At 42.0% G+C, this 16,950-nt stretch overlaps 1 protein-coding gene across 9 annotated transcripts in view; it reads left to right on the top strand.

Annotated features, from left to right (window-relative positions):
• Window positions 1-16,950, top strand: part of CALD1 (caldesmon 1) — a 152,500-nt gene that overhangs the window by 106,728 nt on the left and 28,822 nt on the right. Inside the window, exon 1 of one of the 9 annotated variants that reach the window (XM_056510770.1) lies at window positions 2,699-2,781. The exons of the other annotated variants lie outside the window; for them this stretch is intronic. Coding sequence (XP_056366745.1) covers window positions 2,735-2,781 — 47 coding nt within the window. The 5' untranslated portion in view covers window positions 2,699-2,734. Of the gene's footprint in view, window positions 1-2,698; window positions 2,782-16,950 lie in introns of those variants that run through there. 9 annotated transcript variants of the gene reach the window in all.

Below are 16,950 nucleotides of genomic sequence, written 5' to 3' on the forward strand. Positions count from 1 at the left end.
GACACTGGAACCTCCCTATAATAATTTCCTTTTGGAAAGCTCTCCTGTCTCCTTCCTCCTCCTCATTTTACTGCTTTTAATGTTCAGAAGATAGGAAAGGCCCTGTAGGTCCTTTTGTAGCTGCAGTAGATGACCTCCCACTCTCCTAGAGCCACTTCCCTTGAGTCCATTGGCATGAGGACACCTCACAGGTGCTCTGCTGTAGTTAGCATTTGTTTGCTCTAGTCTTTTTTCCCTTTCCAATGCCTTCCTTAGGGGTTTTGGTGTCCTAGATCCCTCAAGCATCAGGACACACAAGGAATGCAGGTTGAGACATGTCTGCTGCCCCATCATTTTTTGTGCCTCAGATGCCCATGTGAATGTTTGAGACTGTCTGGGAGGTGATTTGCCTCTTCCTGCTCCATATACAAGACCTTCACCTCAGGGCCACAGTGTGCTGTAACTCTTGGATAAGTTGCTGAGGTAAACAACAAACATTTGACTTCCAAATACTGAAGGGATTGTGAAGTGCAATATTTGAAAGGAAGAAAAACTGTGATTCTTGTAACTGTCCAAGGAGGACTATTTTAAAATGGTTCTGGAGTCTGCTACAAGTGGAAAAGGCTTCCCCTGTTTCTAATGGCCAGCAAATAGATTCATGCATGACAATACAGGCAGATTTTCTAAAATTCTGAAACTGTTCTTTGAAAATGTAGAGTGGAATGTTTTAGAGGCCAGTCTGTTTTCTTGTTATTTTTATTCTGAATGGAAACAGTTGATGAGCACTGCAATCATCTAATTTATTCCAGGATGGATTGAAAAAAGTGTGGAACAACCAACTGGAATAAAAAGTTTCTGTAACACAGTAGTAAATAGAGATCTGTATTAGAAATCTGTATGGCTGCCTTGGAACCCAATTTAGAGTTTCATAAACATCAACTCTTACATCTGGCATCTGATTAAAATGTTCATTTTGGAAGAACAGTGATATGATCTCTGTTTAGCTAATGCTCTTCCAGAGGGAAGAATTCTGCCTCTGTAATTCCTCAGCAGCAGAAATGCCTTTTCCAGGGACAGTAAATATGCCTCCCTTCTCACCAGCATTTTTAAGGACCCTACATATTTTAGGTAATATATATATATATATTGCCTTACATGTTCACCTTCCTCTAAGGGCAGGGTAAAAAAAAAAAAAAAAAAGCAATGACCTGCCTGCTGCACTCTCATCTCCTTTGCAGATCTCTCTGCAATCACAGAAGTGGAATTTATATTTTTCTCCCTTGGCAATCAGCACTATTGGCCTTTCCCTGCTCCAGGCCAGAATTTCAGTATATTTTATAAACTAGAATATGTGGGGATTAGTTTAGAAAGGGCTGGTTCTACAGAAGGTGTTGATGAAGAAATAACAGCTTTGTGGGGAACTGCTTCTCTGTGGGGAGGTAAAAACACCCTTGTGCTTGCAAGGGAATAGTTCAGCTTTCTATAAAGCACAGGATTTCTGTAAAAAAAAAAAAAAAAATCTAAAAAAACCCCAAAAAATCTATCTCATCAAAAGTGTGGAGAGAGTTTTGGGGAGGAAAAAAGATCCAGTTATTGCCTGTGGGACTTAGTAGAGCATAAATGAATATCAGTGTCCTGAGCAAAATGCAGGTATTTGATTCTTGAGAGCTCTGAGGAGAAAGGAGTCAGGGCTGGTGCTCCATGCAGCAGAGTCCATGGCTTTTGTTCTCACTCCAAGGTGACAGTGCCACCTGCTGAACCCACACATGGAGAGCTCCAGGGATTTCCCTTTGGGTGCTGATCCATCACACCCTCTCCTGTAATTTGTGAGGGTTAACAGGATCCCAGCCTGGGGTGGAATAGCTGCAGGACTGCACATTAGCTGGTTTCAGTTTGCTCACGTTTCTGGGCTTTAGGGGAAGGGGCATGAGAGCAAGGATGTGAAACTGGTCACTGGTGGTGCCCCCATTTAATTCACTGTTTGCATTTCTGCTTCCTGCTCTGTTCACTGCATTGCATGGAAGAGCACTGAGGGCAGTCTGCTAGGCTGGGCTCAGCTCCAGCCCTGGTTTAATCCTGTTTTTAAACCAAATCTGGTTTTACCTGGGCTGCAGTTGAGCTTGCAGCAGCTCCCTGCCTCCTTGGGTTTGTGTTTGGCAACTCGAGTTAGAGACTCTCACAAGTTAGACTGGATGCAAGTGCCTGCAAAATGCTTAGGCAGTGATTTATATCACAAGGGAGGACTGTTCCCTGGGCCATTTTTTATATCTGGGTCCTCCCCTCTCTCAGCAGGCTGGAATGGGAGTTTGCAGTGAGCAAGCACTTGCAAAGGCACCTCTGTGCAGGGCTGGGGCTGCTCAGTGCTCACACAAGCTGCCTGAACAGAATCCCTTCCTGTGCAAGCTGAATGGGAAGCAAGAGCAGCTGAGAAATCTGCAGGAATTTCTGTGACTGGGAGCCCAGCAGTGATGAGGATTCCATTAGAGAGAATACAGTTTAAAAAAAAATAATCATACAATCACAGAGCAGAGGGGAGGGGGATCCAAGCTAGATAATGAGCTTGACAGCATGCAAATACAAATTCCAGGAGCTGCAGGACCAACCAAATGGTTAACCTGTGGGGTGGAAAGAGCATCCAATGAGTCTCACATGCCTGAAGGGATAATGGCATTTTTATTACCTCATTCCACGCCCTGATCACCCGTCCCTTTGCTCCCGGAGCTGCCGCAGTTTGCACTGATTCACTGCTGCAGACATGATCAGCAGATCCTACTGCAGGCACAACTTGTCGAGCCTTTCCAAGTGAGTTGCCAGTTTATTGTATCTGGGTGGATTTAGCCTGTTGGTGGTGTGTAGGAGGTGCTGGGATGCTGGAAATGGCAAGGGGAACAGAATGGAGTAACAAGCTTCTGCTCATTTTTTGATGCATTGTGCTCTGTTGTCTAAAATCTTTGTATTCATGCACTTCTCTTACCTGAACTGCAGAATTCAGATTTTTCAGTGGCAGAAGGATATGTTGGGAGAGCTGACTTCTAACCAGAGTTCTGTGGGTGGGAAGTTTGCAGAAGTTTCACAGTTTGTGTGAAAGCGTTCCCATAACTCAGATTGCTTAATTCACCAAGCAGATAAAGTCCTCATGGCACATTCATCCCTGAGTGTGGAAGGGAAAGCAGGAGAAGAAAATCAATTAGCCTGTGTCATATAGCCAGTAATATAATCTCCTTTATTCCTGTCCTGTATTGTTTTGTTGGTCTGCTTCATGAGTTGATGGGTTGGAAACAGGACACTGCTGTCTCTAAATTGCTGAGATTTATATAAAGGTTTGGTTTAAAGCTTGGGAGAGGTTTTGAAGAGCAACTGGGATTTCTATATGTGTTTTTTAGAGTTTCCAGCATGAAATCCTGTGCTCTTGGAGGGGGAGAGAGAGCTCAGGGATTTCCAAAACAGCCCCTCCAAAAGTCCCTTCCAGGAATCTGAAATCCTTCATTGTGATTTCAGAAACTGGGCAATAAATAACAGTTTAGCTAAGAGCATGTCAGATGGCATGTTTTTGTGTGCTGCTCTGTGGTGAAATGCAGCCACAGTAGCCAGCCCTCCCATTCCTCTGCATGGGGACAGGGAGCAGCAATTTCTCTGCACTCAGTGCAAGGGGAAAGAAGGGGCACAGTGGGTCAGATTTGCACACTTTGGTCATTATATAAGTGATGGAAACACTGACTCGTGGTACCTGCAGTGGGGAGCTGGCCCTGAGTGCAGGCTGGACCTCTCAGGTGACCTTGGGATCCTTTCCAGATCCTTGGGAACCTTTCCAGTCTGTCTGGACCTGGTTTGGTGAGGTGTCAGGGTCTGGCTGTTCTGTTTAAAATACTGGGGCCAGGAGATATCCTTGCAGGAGATATTCTCCCCCACTCCCTTTTGGGCAGGAGAGGGAACCAGCAGTGTGCTGCCTTTATACTTGGCACACCTGATGTGCTGGGGCAGTGCTGGGAGCTTGAGTGAGAAGTGAATTCACTGAAATCGTGTCTTAGTGAAAATAAGTTTTCTCTTGAAGCACGATTAGCTACTGCAGTGTTGTTTTCCTGTATCTTAAGAGTCTTGGGACCTATGACAGCTTCTAACAAAAGCAGACACACCTTGAAAACCAGACATGGGTTTCTTTTGTCGAGCATGCTTGGGGAAGAAAAGCAAAGTTCTTTTTGGCAAGGACTCCGAAGAGAAATCAAACGTGTGGCCAGAACTTGGAAACTGATTTATTCCCTTGAAACAAACATCTCTGTGACCTCAGGCCAAAAGAGGGGAAGACACCTTCAGCATTACCCACAAAAGGCTTCTTCAAAGCATTGCTCAGAGAAGCACATGATGAAATACTGCCCTTCCCAGGCTGAGGCATCACGTAATCCTTCCAAGTGCTCGTGTCTTCTCAGGAGATTGCAGTGGAAAAGAAAAGGAGCATTAAAATCCTTATAAGTTAACTCTCTGGAGACTCTCCAGGGAAAAGGAGGAGGCTGTTATTGCATTATTTTGAATGAGGTACAATGTGATTGTTAACTTCTTGCAAATGTCCTCTAGTGGCCCCTTTATATGATCATTTCATCTGTGTTGTTTAAAGATATTTTCTGTGCTTTCAGTGGACTCGTGGTATTTGTAGAAAATTCTGTAATTGCTAAAGGGCTGGATATAATCCTGTTAGCATTTGATACACTAGAAATTAAAAGCAGAAGCTCTCAGCAGAGCCAGGAAATCATTCTGGTTGGCCTGAAAACACGAAGTCAGTTTAATAAATGTGTAGAGATTGGCTTGGCTTGCTGTGCTGGACACTGAAGTGTTTACTGTGCAAGTTCCTAGAGAAAGCAGAAGTCCTCTTTGCCAACAGGTAGAATATTTTCTTCCAGCAAATGATAGCTTCTGTTCAAACTGGTTGTTGGAAGCTCTGGGTTTTTTGCAACATTTTCTTTGTATTGCAGGTTATGTTTTCTGTTTCTTGGCTGGATTGGTTCAAGACTGATATCAGCTGGATTTTTAGGAGAAGGGGTTCAAGAGGACTCCTCCACAGATAGTGGTGTTGGTGTTATCTGATTAATTCTGCTCCAAAAATTGATGCTGTTGATTTTCACTTGAAGCTCTCTCCTCCTTCTGATCTTTTCTCTTGACCATGCTCTTCATTCTTGTTTCCCAGTGGGCAAAAGCTTGAACCCTTCATTTGTAAAAGCCTTTTTACCCTGCTGAGGTAATAAAAGAAGGACATAAATAACTGCAGACCAGGCACATGAAGGTGTTTGTCCACAGTGGGGTTGTTTTTCTGTTTTGGGAAGAAAAGAATCCCAGTCTCAATTTCTGAAAGTGCTGTTCCCCAGCAGAGACAAGTCTATGTGAAGAACTGAAACATTTTTGAGTGGGAGTTTGTGTGGCAGAGAAAGGACAGATCTATAGGGAAATGTCTGAGATTTTGCAGCTTCAGTGAAAGATGCTGTTTTCAGCATAAGAAAAGCCTTAAGCTGAGACTGTGAGCATCAAACATTTTTTTTTGTCAGAGAACAAGTGACTTGGGAGAGTTTCATGAAAATTCTGAGCTAAATTCTCCACCTGTGCACGCCTTGGTTCAAGCTGGGAGCTTGCTGTGAATCCAAATGCCTGAAATGAGCTGTGAGAATTGCTTCTGATGAAAGGTAAATTTAGTAAAACCTAGAAAATATGAGAGAGTTTTGGCCAGAGCTGTTTCAGAATGGTTCAGAGCAGAGCTGGTTATGAGTTCATGTCAGGTTTCTGAAACTGGCTTTGTTAAAAGTAAAAGAGTTGGAAATAGTTTTGTTTTGGTTTTTTTTTTAATGCATTTTTTATACTAGATAAGAAGTTACTGAGTTGCACTTTTCAGTTTTTGTAAATAAGAAATTCTGATTTTTTTTTAATCTTTTGCTTCTAATTTTCCTGCTTTTCAAAGAGAAAATAAAAAGAAAAAAAAAGTTACGTGAAGGATTTGCTTTCTTGTTCCAGGCTGAATTCAATAAAACCAGCCCTGAACATTTTCCATATCACTTCACTCTGACAAGGCTTTTTGCTTCTGCTTCAGCAAAACTAGAAAATTCATTGTTAGTGCAGATCTTAAATGCAGATAGCTCCTCCACAGCCCCACTGTTGGGGGTGGTGGAGATTCATCCTGCTCCTTCATGCCCCTGCCTTTCCCTTTCCAAACCTGCACTCCCATCTTCAGAGTAACACAGGAAAAACTCAGGGAAATTCTCTGGTGGCTGCTTTAGGCCCCTCTTTGCTTTTTCATTCATGTATATGTCTGTATGTCCATATAAAGCAGATTATGTCCAATAAATTAAATCAAATGCTTAAAAATGCAGCTAAGAAATCCACTTCCATCAGTCACTGAAATAATTGAAACACTGAAGCTCAACTTACTGTAACTTTTCATTCTATCCATGTCTTACTTTTTAAAAAAACCCCAAAACATCAAAAAAACCCTTTCTTGCACTGTTTTCATGTAGTGACTATTGGATTTATACTTTGGGATGTGTAAAATGTAGTGAAAAAACTTTGAGTTCAGTAAGGCAGCTTGCATAAGTGACCTCAGAGCCAATTTTATAATTATATCTCTGTATAATGTTAGCCTTCATACATTTCTCCATTCCAATTTTAATTCTCCATTCCATAAAATCTATGATCAAATTTTGGAGCCTGAGCTGAGCTGATGTCGTCCCTTTTAATTTAGGACTCAGCCCTTTTATTCTCCTTCTGTGCTTTACTTTTTATTAGTTGCTTTCTTTTTGTGCTGATGTGCAGCACATATTGTTAAAGGCACTTATTAGAGCAGGAATTTTACAGCATGGAGCCTGTCCTAATAAGGGAAAAAAAACCCAGCCCTTTATTGGTGAGGTAAGAGAAATCAGGCAGTGGATAATTTTTTTTTTTTTTTTTTTTGCTGATTGAGAAGGATAAGGTGTGGTTTGGCAGGTACTGTGTTGGTTTGGCATTTGCTGACATGGTTCCTCTTTGCTGCAGTGCAAATCCTCTGCAGAGCAGGCAGGGAGGGCTTCCCCCACTCCCCCTTTTGCCTTCCCTGCCCTCTTCCTTCTCTTTTTCACACGAGTTTTTCACAGCTGTTGCTGTGAAACCTCACTCTGACACTCAAACTGGATGTGGTAATGAGACATTTTTGCAAGTCCAGCAGTGCAATACTGTAATCACCTTTTTGGGGAGCACTGGAAAACAGTTTTCCATATGTTTGTTTTTTTTTTAACCTCTGAAGCATTTAAGCAGTTTGTGAAGCTGTCAGAAAAATCACACTGCAGTCCAGGGTATTTCCATAGAATTTCTCTCTTCTCCAAAACCCACTATTGAAGCAAAGTACTAGCTACAAGGTTCACTTGATTGCTCATCTGTTTTTTCCTTCCAATTGCTTTGGATGCACATATTGAGTTCCAGCACATCCCAGGCTTAAGTACAGGCTTCACATCTAAAGTCACATCTTGACTTTTAAGCTGAATTTTGGTGAGCAAAGTTTCAAACGAGGACAGAAGCCAGTATTTTGGGATTTTTGTTCCTCAGTCTCTTGGTAAAAGAATACTAAGCTGTGTATTGGCTCTGCTTAAATTCACTTTGTGCTGCATCAGGGGACTGGAACTGATGTAAAGTGGCTGCCCCCTTCCCACCTGGTGCTCTGGTGTGTTTTTCTGACTATAGAAGGAATAATGGTTAATTACCCAGTTTTCTCTGTCACTCTCTTGCTTATTTTCTTCTGAATACTGTACATTTGCTGGCATCACTTGTAAAGCAATTTTTTTTCCTCTGCTCCCCACTGTAGTAATTCTAGAGTACATGTGCTGTCATTATTGGGGTTAACTTACTGTGGGGAAAGGATGTGAATGACAAATAGATGATAATAAAGCAGAAAAGGAAAATAAACAGCTTTAGTAGCAGGGGTTGGATGTGCCAGTTCATGCAAATACTATTAAGCAAATATATATTAAGCAAAAGATACAGATGGACCATTTGGTGTCGAGTACTCCCAAAGGCTTAATAAACAACCCCATTTTGGGGGGATTGGGAGGTTTGGGGGCTTTTTTTGCAAGATGCCTGCTTGTATTCAGACTCTTCCTCAGTCAGCATTTCTCTTGAAGGTCAGGGACTTGGCTAACTTTGTCCTCTTTTTAAATTTCCATATACCTTGACTAAGCAACAGTGAGAAATACTCAGTTTCTTATGAGCAAGACTGACTCCAGCAGAACCTGGCATCCCACCTGCACAGGGTTAACTCTCTGAAAGAAGTTTCACTCTGAATCTTTTTCAGATCACTTCCAATCCACTTTTTACTTCTCTTTAGCAGGATCTGGTCCTGCTGCGGGTGCTCGAGACAAATGTTGCTGCATTACAGAACAAAAAATAAAAGATGATTCTGCTTCCAGGCTGAACATCATTCAGAAATATCTCCTAACTGGTGTACTATGGATTTAAAAATATTGGAGAGATCAGGCCCTGCAGAATCCATCCATGTGCATTTTTTTTCCTCTAGAAATGTGGAGGCTTGTCCTAGAGGTGTGTCCTTGAGACCAATGCACTTGACAGTACAGCATGTAAAATTCTGGCTTCTGTTTGGTTTGCCAAAGCCAAATTGCCCACAGGCCTTTTTTAACCATAAAAATATCTGACATGTTTCTGAACAGGAGGTTTTTGGCTTGCCAGGTTCCATCTGCAATTTGTTCAGCACTGGAGTTGCTGCAATGAAATTACAGAAACACCTTCCAGCATCACAACTCTCCTGGCTCCATCCTTACCATGGGTGTTTGTTGTTTGGGTTGAGTTTTTTTTTGGGGGGTTGGTTTGTTTTGGGTTTATTTGCTCTCCTTTTGTTACACCTGATTTAGTGGAGTTTGTGGCTCAGCAAGAGGATGGTGGGATGGGTGAACTTCACAATCTCCATGCACTGTGGGTGGTCAGCATCCTCAGATGATGTGTGCCACCATCATCACACACTGGCATGGTCATGGTGGAGCCTTTGCAGCCTCTTTGGTCATTTTCAGGTTGTTCCTGGCTTTCCAGCTCCCATGAGCTACAGTGACATTCTCCTTTATTTATTTTTTTTCCCCCTTGATAGTGTTTTATTTGATTATTTTGCAAAGCCCAAATGAAGTGTGTTCTGACCTCACTGCATTCTCTTGCACGCTGATGTCTATAGAAGAAGAATCCCATTTTTAAATTAGGGTGTGTATTTTCTGTAGCACTCATCTTCCCTCTGTGAAGCCTGAGGTTTTAGGATTCTGTTTGTCCTGCAAGAGGAAAATCACTGGCATGTGACTGGGTGTGTGAGTTGGTGCTGTGCATCTTGCCCTTAGTCACCTCCCTCCTCCTGGAACAGGAGTGGTCAGACACACCATGTCAGCAGTTTTTCTTTCTCAGGGCTGCAAAAAGCCCAGAAGCCTCATTAGCTGAGGCCACATCTGTTTCCAGAACCAGCTACATTTTTACTTTACTTAAAAAGATGAAGTTTGAGGATTAATTTTCTCCTTGTTCCTCTGCTAATTTTTCCATACAGGGTGTAGCAAAGCAGTTCTGTTCTTCTCTGAAAACTTAGCTTTAACTCAAGGCTTAGCAAACTTTAGGAACTCTCTGAATGCCTAGCAGAGCTATCTTGGTGTTCCACAGCCCTTATCTATGTGACTGAGAAACCTTCCCACTGACTGCATATGAATTGGTGATAGTATTCAGCCCATTCAGCTGAAATGTTCCTTTCTTGTGCACACCTGAGAGCTGCATGTGGTCCTTTGGCATTTTGGGGAAATTAGTTTGAATTAAGATTAGTTGTATTTTTACAATTTAGAGTGTTGCTGATCCCTAGACCTTTTTGTTACCTTATGGCTGCTACAGGTTATTTTCTTCAGACAACAATTACCATATTCTTGTTAATTCAGTGGTAGCAGGTTGGATCACACTCTGTGTGAGTAGAAATTGAAGTTCTCTTATGCTTGTCCCAATTCTTTGTCGTGCCAAGTATTTGTCGTTTTACATTGCCAAATCCTTGCTTTACAAGTGTACTTTCACAAAAGTATATTAAATGTAAATTTGCTGTCCAGTGCTGGATTTTTGACCCTCCCAGTGCCTTCCAGGCTGCATGACTTAAATTCAGAGAGCACTTTCATCAAGGGATAAATGGAGTTGCATCTCCTTTGCTTGGGCTTGGTGTGTGTCTGTGGATTGCTGGGAAGAGGATGCTTGGATTAGAGTTGGGTCAAGTGTGAGGTCTGTGCTCTGGTGTTATTCCCAAGGATCCATCTGCCTTGCTCATGTCATGGGAGTCTCAGTGGCACCTCAGAACACTGTGTCTTGCAGTCCAGGTGAGAGGGGAGAATTTTTGACTTCAAATCAAGACCAGGTGCTGCAGGAGCTGGTGTTGGGAGGGGTGGCTGACATTGAGCTCAGTCCCCTTGGCACTGTGGGGCTGAAGAGGGAGCAGTGAGAGCTGTGCTGTGCAGAAACATTCCCCTGTGACTTCCTACAGTTTCTGTGGGATTAAAACCCCTCTGCTGTAGAGCTGGGGTTTCCTCACCCCATCAGCTTCTGGGATTCCTCTCTCACCGTGTCCTGCTGAGTTTTCTGTACCTGTTGAAGCTTGAGGAGCAGAAGGGTGTGGCAGCAAGCCAAATCCTTGATTCCCAGTGCTATGGTGATGACCTGAGCCCCATTTCTCACACTTTCAGGCATTTTAGTGTATCTCAGTTTGTTGTATTCACAGCCCAGTCCTTCAAAAGGCTCCAGACTGTACTGAGCCTTGCTGACTCCTGTGAAAAGTCCAAGATGCTTTTGCAGTGACATGGCCACAAGATCCCCTGGGCTAAACTTGCTTTTGGCCCTTCCTTTCCTATTTCCCACTTTTTTTAAAAAATGTAGACTACTGACTTGGAAATAACAGAAGGCATTATTTAAAACATAAAGAGAGACAGGCCATCACCTGATCAGAGAGAGCTCAGGGGAGCTTTGTTTGGTATGCCAGAAAAAGACATCTCAGGATAATTCTGTCAGTGGCTTTCATGTGCTCTCAGGAGCAGCAGTGGAAGTCAGCACAGTGCAGCTGTTGGAGATGGGGCTGGGAGGAAGGAGTCCACATGCCTACAGCAGCTCCCTTTAGAAGTTGCTGGAAGAGCTCCTTGTGGCTTCAACAAGTTTTTGGAGCAGGTGTGAAGTAGTGCAGCCAAAAGAGAACCATATCTGCTCTGTGGTTTAGACTGGAAGTAGTACATTCATCTGTATATCTGTTTTCCCATTCCATGAACTGGCATTCTAATAGTCATAATACCCACCACACAGGAGTCAGAAGGGTGGCAAGGATTGCTCAACATTTGTGAAATATGTTGAGATCTTTTGATGGAAAGAACTGAACCAGTGCCAAGAACTAGTATAATAGCAAGGGGGGAAATAGCCATTGGTCTGCATTCACTTCTGGAATGGAATGGATTACACCAGAAGCCTTGGCTTGAACACGTGTGGGTGTGTATGTTCAATGATGAATTTTTTGATTACCCTTTCTGTAAAAATGTCACTTTAATCTGCTGGACAACTTTGCTTCTTGGTGATGGGAACTGATCAGGGCTTGTCTCCTCTGTGGGATCAGCTGCTCTTTTGGCTGCCCTTGCAGTGGGTTTCCACTGGCTCTGTTGGTTTCCTATCACAGCAGCTCTCTGCTGTCCTTCCTGTCTTGATGCCCACCTGTGTAAAGCATTTTGCAACAGCTCTTACTGTCTGGCTTTCTGTGTGCAACTGCTGGTCCCAGAATGAAACTGAAATTATCAGCAGCAACAACAAAAAAGGTGCCCTGATAACTTCAGTGGTTTGAAATCCCCCTGGATATTGCAGGAAAGCCCCTCACCTCTCCCTCTATCTCCACAGGGCAGTTTCTCTGTGTTAGGTGCCTCTTTCCAGCTGCCCCTGTGTCCCTTTGGAAGTCTCCAGGCTGGGGGCACTTTTAGGGCAAGCAAATTGTTATTTCCTACTGATTCCTGTTATATGTCTGGATACTTTCTGTTGGCAGCTTAAAAATTGTGGATAATTTGTTAGTGAGACTTTGAAATGGAAGAGGTTTTTGTTGGATGCTGGAGTTCTATGGAAAGGGTTGTTCCCCAACCCCCCACTTTTTGTTTTTTTAAAGAACAGTGGCTTTTAGATTTGTGTTTGCAGTATGATTAATCAGCTTTAATGAGCTCAGTCAGCTTTCCAGACAGCATCTCCAATACTGAGTTTGGTCATTTCTGACGAGCAACTTCTCTGGAATAAGAATTACAGTGAAGCAATACGAGAAGAACAAGCACATCTAAGGGAAAACTAATTGAAAGGACGAAGCCAGGATATTTTATTGTGTTGATGTGGGTGTAGTTAGAATGGCTGCATTTCCAGCTTGCAGCTGTTCCATTTGCACAGTGCTGTTACATGGTGCCTGCACATTGCTGTGGCATTGGTGTGCTGCTCACAGGGCTGTACGTGACCCTGCAGGTCTGTCTCGTGTGGAAGGGCTCTTTACCTTTCATCAAGGTGAAAACACATCAGGATTAGCTCTCCCAGGGATGCATGGAATGTATCTGCCCCTAATCCTGTTAGCAAATGACGGGATCTGCGCTGATAATTGCTCTGCTGTCTCACCAAAAGTGTCTCCTAATCACCTTGGCTGTTGACAGGAGGCTTCTTAAACACCCCAGAAGGAGAGAGATGCTTGCCCATGCTGAAAGCAAAGAGCCATGAATTTCCCTTGAAACAAAATCCACACCTGCACAGCACCCATGAGCTGTGTGTAAGGGGAATTGGTACCAGAAAATGTTGAGACATCTGATTTTCATTATTTGTTTTTCCCCATTCACCACATGTTGTAGCACTGGATGTATTTGTAATGCCATATTTCCCCTCGAGTGGTTTATTTCAGCTAGCATGAGGGTTCACAGCCTGCTCTGTGTTGTTCTGGTCTTGCATTTCATCTGCTATCCTCTTTGAGGCATTTATTTCAATATTTAATCTGCTGTGCTATGTTAAGGCTGTGTGTCCTCTTAGTGCATACTTTGTGCTGGGAAGAGTGGTTAAAAAAAGATTATTCTATTATTATCTGGAGAATTATCTGGTAAAATGATTTTTCCAGGCTCCCTGTGTGCAATACATGCCTTATACTTTGTTTGTCAGCACAGTGTTCACTGTATTTCTGAAAGCTCCAGCAGACATCCTCAGGGACCTGTCTGGCTCTGAGCAAAAGTCATTTACTTACAATCTCTAATCCCCTGGGGAAGGCAGAGCAGTTTTGATGCTTCACAGAGATCAAACTAATGCTAACACCCTGACCTTCAGTGGAGCAAGCAACAAAAATCTGTTTGTAGGTGTTTGAGACCACAGAACACTCCAGTCCAGGCTGAATTTACTGAGTGATGTGGAATCTGGGTAGTCACAGCCTGCTGTGTTCCATTTCCCTTCTGCTCAGAAATGTGCCATCTCTGAAAACCAAAGCCTTGCTCCATCTCCAGTTTCACAAATTTCTTGTTTTGTCAGGGTGGATGGTAAATAAATGTGTGCTGGGAGTTGACTGTGGGTAGGTTGGGCATAGTGATGGAGGATTAGGGTGTGTGAGATTGGTTTGGATATTGATATTATTTTTATATATATTTAAATATATTTATATATTTATATATTTATATATAAATAGATAAATAGATAAATATCTATATTATTATTATTGATAATATTGATATTATTGATATTATTTCATTCTTCAAATAACTGATTCTCTGAGTTAACTTTCTTAGTCTTTGTGCAGGTTGAGATGAAAGAAGCTTTTTGTGTATGAGACCTTATCCTCATGGTCCTGCACTTCCTTTTAAAACACAGTGCTCTGAAAATGCAGCAATCCCATTAATGTTTGTGGAGGAAATGCAGTGCAAGTGTTGGTTTGTTAGGAGGTTCTCTATTTCCTAAAGAGCTGCATTAAAGAACCCCTCAAATCTGGTGACCAAGGTGAAAGTAGATAAGCAAGAAATTGAAGGCTGGGTTTCCAGGTCAGGAATAAATACTTGATTTATTATATTTCAGTTTGGGCTTTCCTGAAATCATCTATTCGTTCTTGTTTGCTAATTTCTGAGGATGCAGTGTACTGCTTTGGGATAAAAACAAAAAAATAACACCAGAAATTATATTTTATTTATTTTTTTAAAGTTGAAACTGTATTTTTTTTAAAAAAAATATTGCCTGCTGCAGCTACTGGGCTAAACTGCACATTGAGTTAGATCTTCATTTTGGATGCAATCAGTAAGCTAGCAATTTGAGGTATAAAAGTGCCTTAAAATCCACATTAAATATAGCAGACCAAAACCACAAGAAAGAAGACTTCTTATTTGTCTTTGTAGAAACTGTGGATTGTACATTCTGGGGCAAATCCTGTAAAGCCTGGCTTATGCCTCAGCTAGGCAAGATGCCCATTGTTCTCAAGTCATATGCCTGAAATATTACTTACTGGGTAAGGCTGTGGCATAAATTATTCTGGATTTTATATGCAATAAAGCACTGGAAGCTGGAGGTGGTGGCAGCAAGCAATTTGCTTCAGAGTCAACAAATACCACATTAACCACAGTGGTATGCACACTGGTTGGGTTTTGCTCCCACTTTTTCACGTTTGGAGAAGGAAACTTGTTTTGTACACTTTGCCATCTGCCAGGGAAACAGAGATCTGGGTGAACAAGCTTCAGGGAAAACAGTAAAAAAAAATTATCAGGTAGAAGGCATTTGGCCAATTATTGTTTTCTGCTCAGTTAATTTTTATTTTTTTTAATGTGAAACTTCTAAATTAGAACAGATTTGATAGGCAGGTCAGTGCCATGTCTGTTGAAACTGCAGAGCATTAGGCTCCACATATTGAGAGAATTACCTGCTTCCCCCTGGTACACTTCCAGCAAGCACTTTTATCTAAATATAAAATAGGTTGGAGGCAAATTTGACATTGTTTCAGTAGCAGAAGAGTTTTACCCTTGGTGTTTGCAGCTCTGATTTCCATTTATGCTGAGGTGCTCAGAGGAGATTTACCAGAGCTATGTGGCTGTGGTTGGAGAATCTGCTTGCATTTCACATTATGAAACAGATCATCAGTTTTGAGCCATGAGGAAAGGGAGGGAAAAAAAAAGAAAAAAGACAAACAGGAGTGTGCATGAGTCATTGTGCCTTTGTGCAGAGCTGGGGTGGCACAGGCTGGGTCTGACTGCAAGCCCAGGCTTAGGGCTTGGGTCTAAAACCAGAGCAACTGTGCTGCTGTGAGCAGGGAAAAATGAAAAAAGGGCATTGGGAAATCTTGGAGACATACAAAACTGAAATTTCAACTAAAACCCGTAATTTGGGAAGCCTTTCCTAGAGGCTTCAGTGCCATGCCCAGCAAAGAAATGAAAAGTCTGGATGGTTTTGGCATGAATTGCTTGGTGGTCACCAAGGGTTTTTGTTGTCACTGTGAAGTCATTTTTCCATGTGGATTTTACTTTGCATATCACTTTTTATCTTTCATTCTTCAGTGAGGATGGCTTGCACCTTGGATTTCAGAATCACACTGTTAGAGGGGTGAATGTTTTCACATTCTGCTATTTCCTTACCTGTTAAAAAAAAAAAAAAACTAAATGTCAAAAACATCAAAAAAAGAGAAAGCATAAAAAAAGGTGCACAAACTGAACCTCTCAGGAGGCTTTTTCTTTCCCATGCTTCACTGTTTTGTCATGTAAACAAAATAACAATCTTCCAGCCAAGTCCTTAACCAAAGTAAATGATCTAAAGGTTTTGCTGTAACACAAAAAAAAAAGTGTTGTTAAAGTGGCCAAAAGTTTTAGCCTTTAGGTATTTTAGATCAAGGTTTAGGGTAGAAGAAATGCTTCTAGAGGTGTGGTAGGAAATTAAGGATGCTGGGTCTGACAGAGAAAATGTTCTTCTGAAAATGAATTTGATAAGTGGTTACCCTTCAGAAAAAAAAACAATAACCATTGAAATCTCTGGAGCTATGGAAAAGAAGAAAGTGTGTTAGAAACTGAAAATGAAGTGAATGAGGACATAATGTGGAGATGCAAGAGATGGATGTTCCATCATTTCTTGTGCATGTAATTATCCTCACTGTTCAAAACATGTGCTTAATTTCCAGTTTTAATTAGCCTGGGTTTCATTTCCAGCCATTGGTTAATTTTATCCACTTGCCTCTCCTACATTTCAATGTGGGGAAAAAAAAAATGGTGCATGTCAAATTGAGAAATATGTGAAAAATATGGGTGTTAATGACAGCATTCATGCACAACATTGGACTGAGAACTGTGGTGGCATGTCTGCATGTCTCCAGCACAATCCCCTGTTTTCACTCACTACATCTTTTTGAAGCATGAGCATTTTGAGCATGGTTTGGTTTTGTTTTTTTACTTTTGTTTTTTGAGGTGAAGATTGATCAGTTGTTTATATTCAGGTTTTGAAGTCTGCCTATCATAACACAAATTAAGCAAACAATAAAAAGATGAAAAAACATATGGAATCATAAATAAAATGGGGCTGAGTATCAACATTGACACAGAGAGCACTCCCCACTGGGTGTTTTAACAAAGTCCATCCTCACCCCACCCATCCTTTCAGGAAGAGCCTGGGTAAATAGAAAGACTTTCTAAGAGCACAGAAGGCCAACAAATTCAACTTTTATAGGCTGGGCCTGGCAGTGAAATTTGTCATTGAGGACATTTCACTGACATCCTCCATCTGACACAAATTTGGAGACACAAACCAACAGACACCACTTGCACTGCTGCCTTCCTGCATAATAAAGGGCAGAGGTGTCAGAAGCAGGTACAGGATGAATGATCTCATTTCTTGGGGAGGACCACAGGCAAAATCAATCTGTAGTGCATGTAAAAGCTTCAGGAGGACAAAGCAGTGTGGGGAAGAGCTTGTGTAGGTGCAGTTGTGTCTGATTGAGTCCATGAGGGCTCTGCTGAGAGTGCC

The sequence above is a fragment of the Oenanthe melanoleuca genome, chromosome 1A (assembly GCF_029582105.1).
Source record: "Oenanthe melanoleuca isolate GR-GAL-2019-014 chromosome 1A, OMel1.0, whole genome shotgun sequence".
NCBI lineage: Eukaryota > Metazoa > Chordata > Aves > Passeriformes > Muscicapidae > Oenanthe > Oenanthe melanoleuca.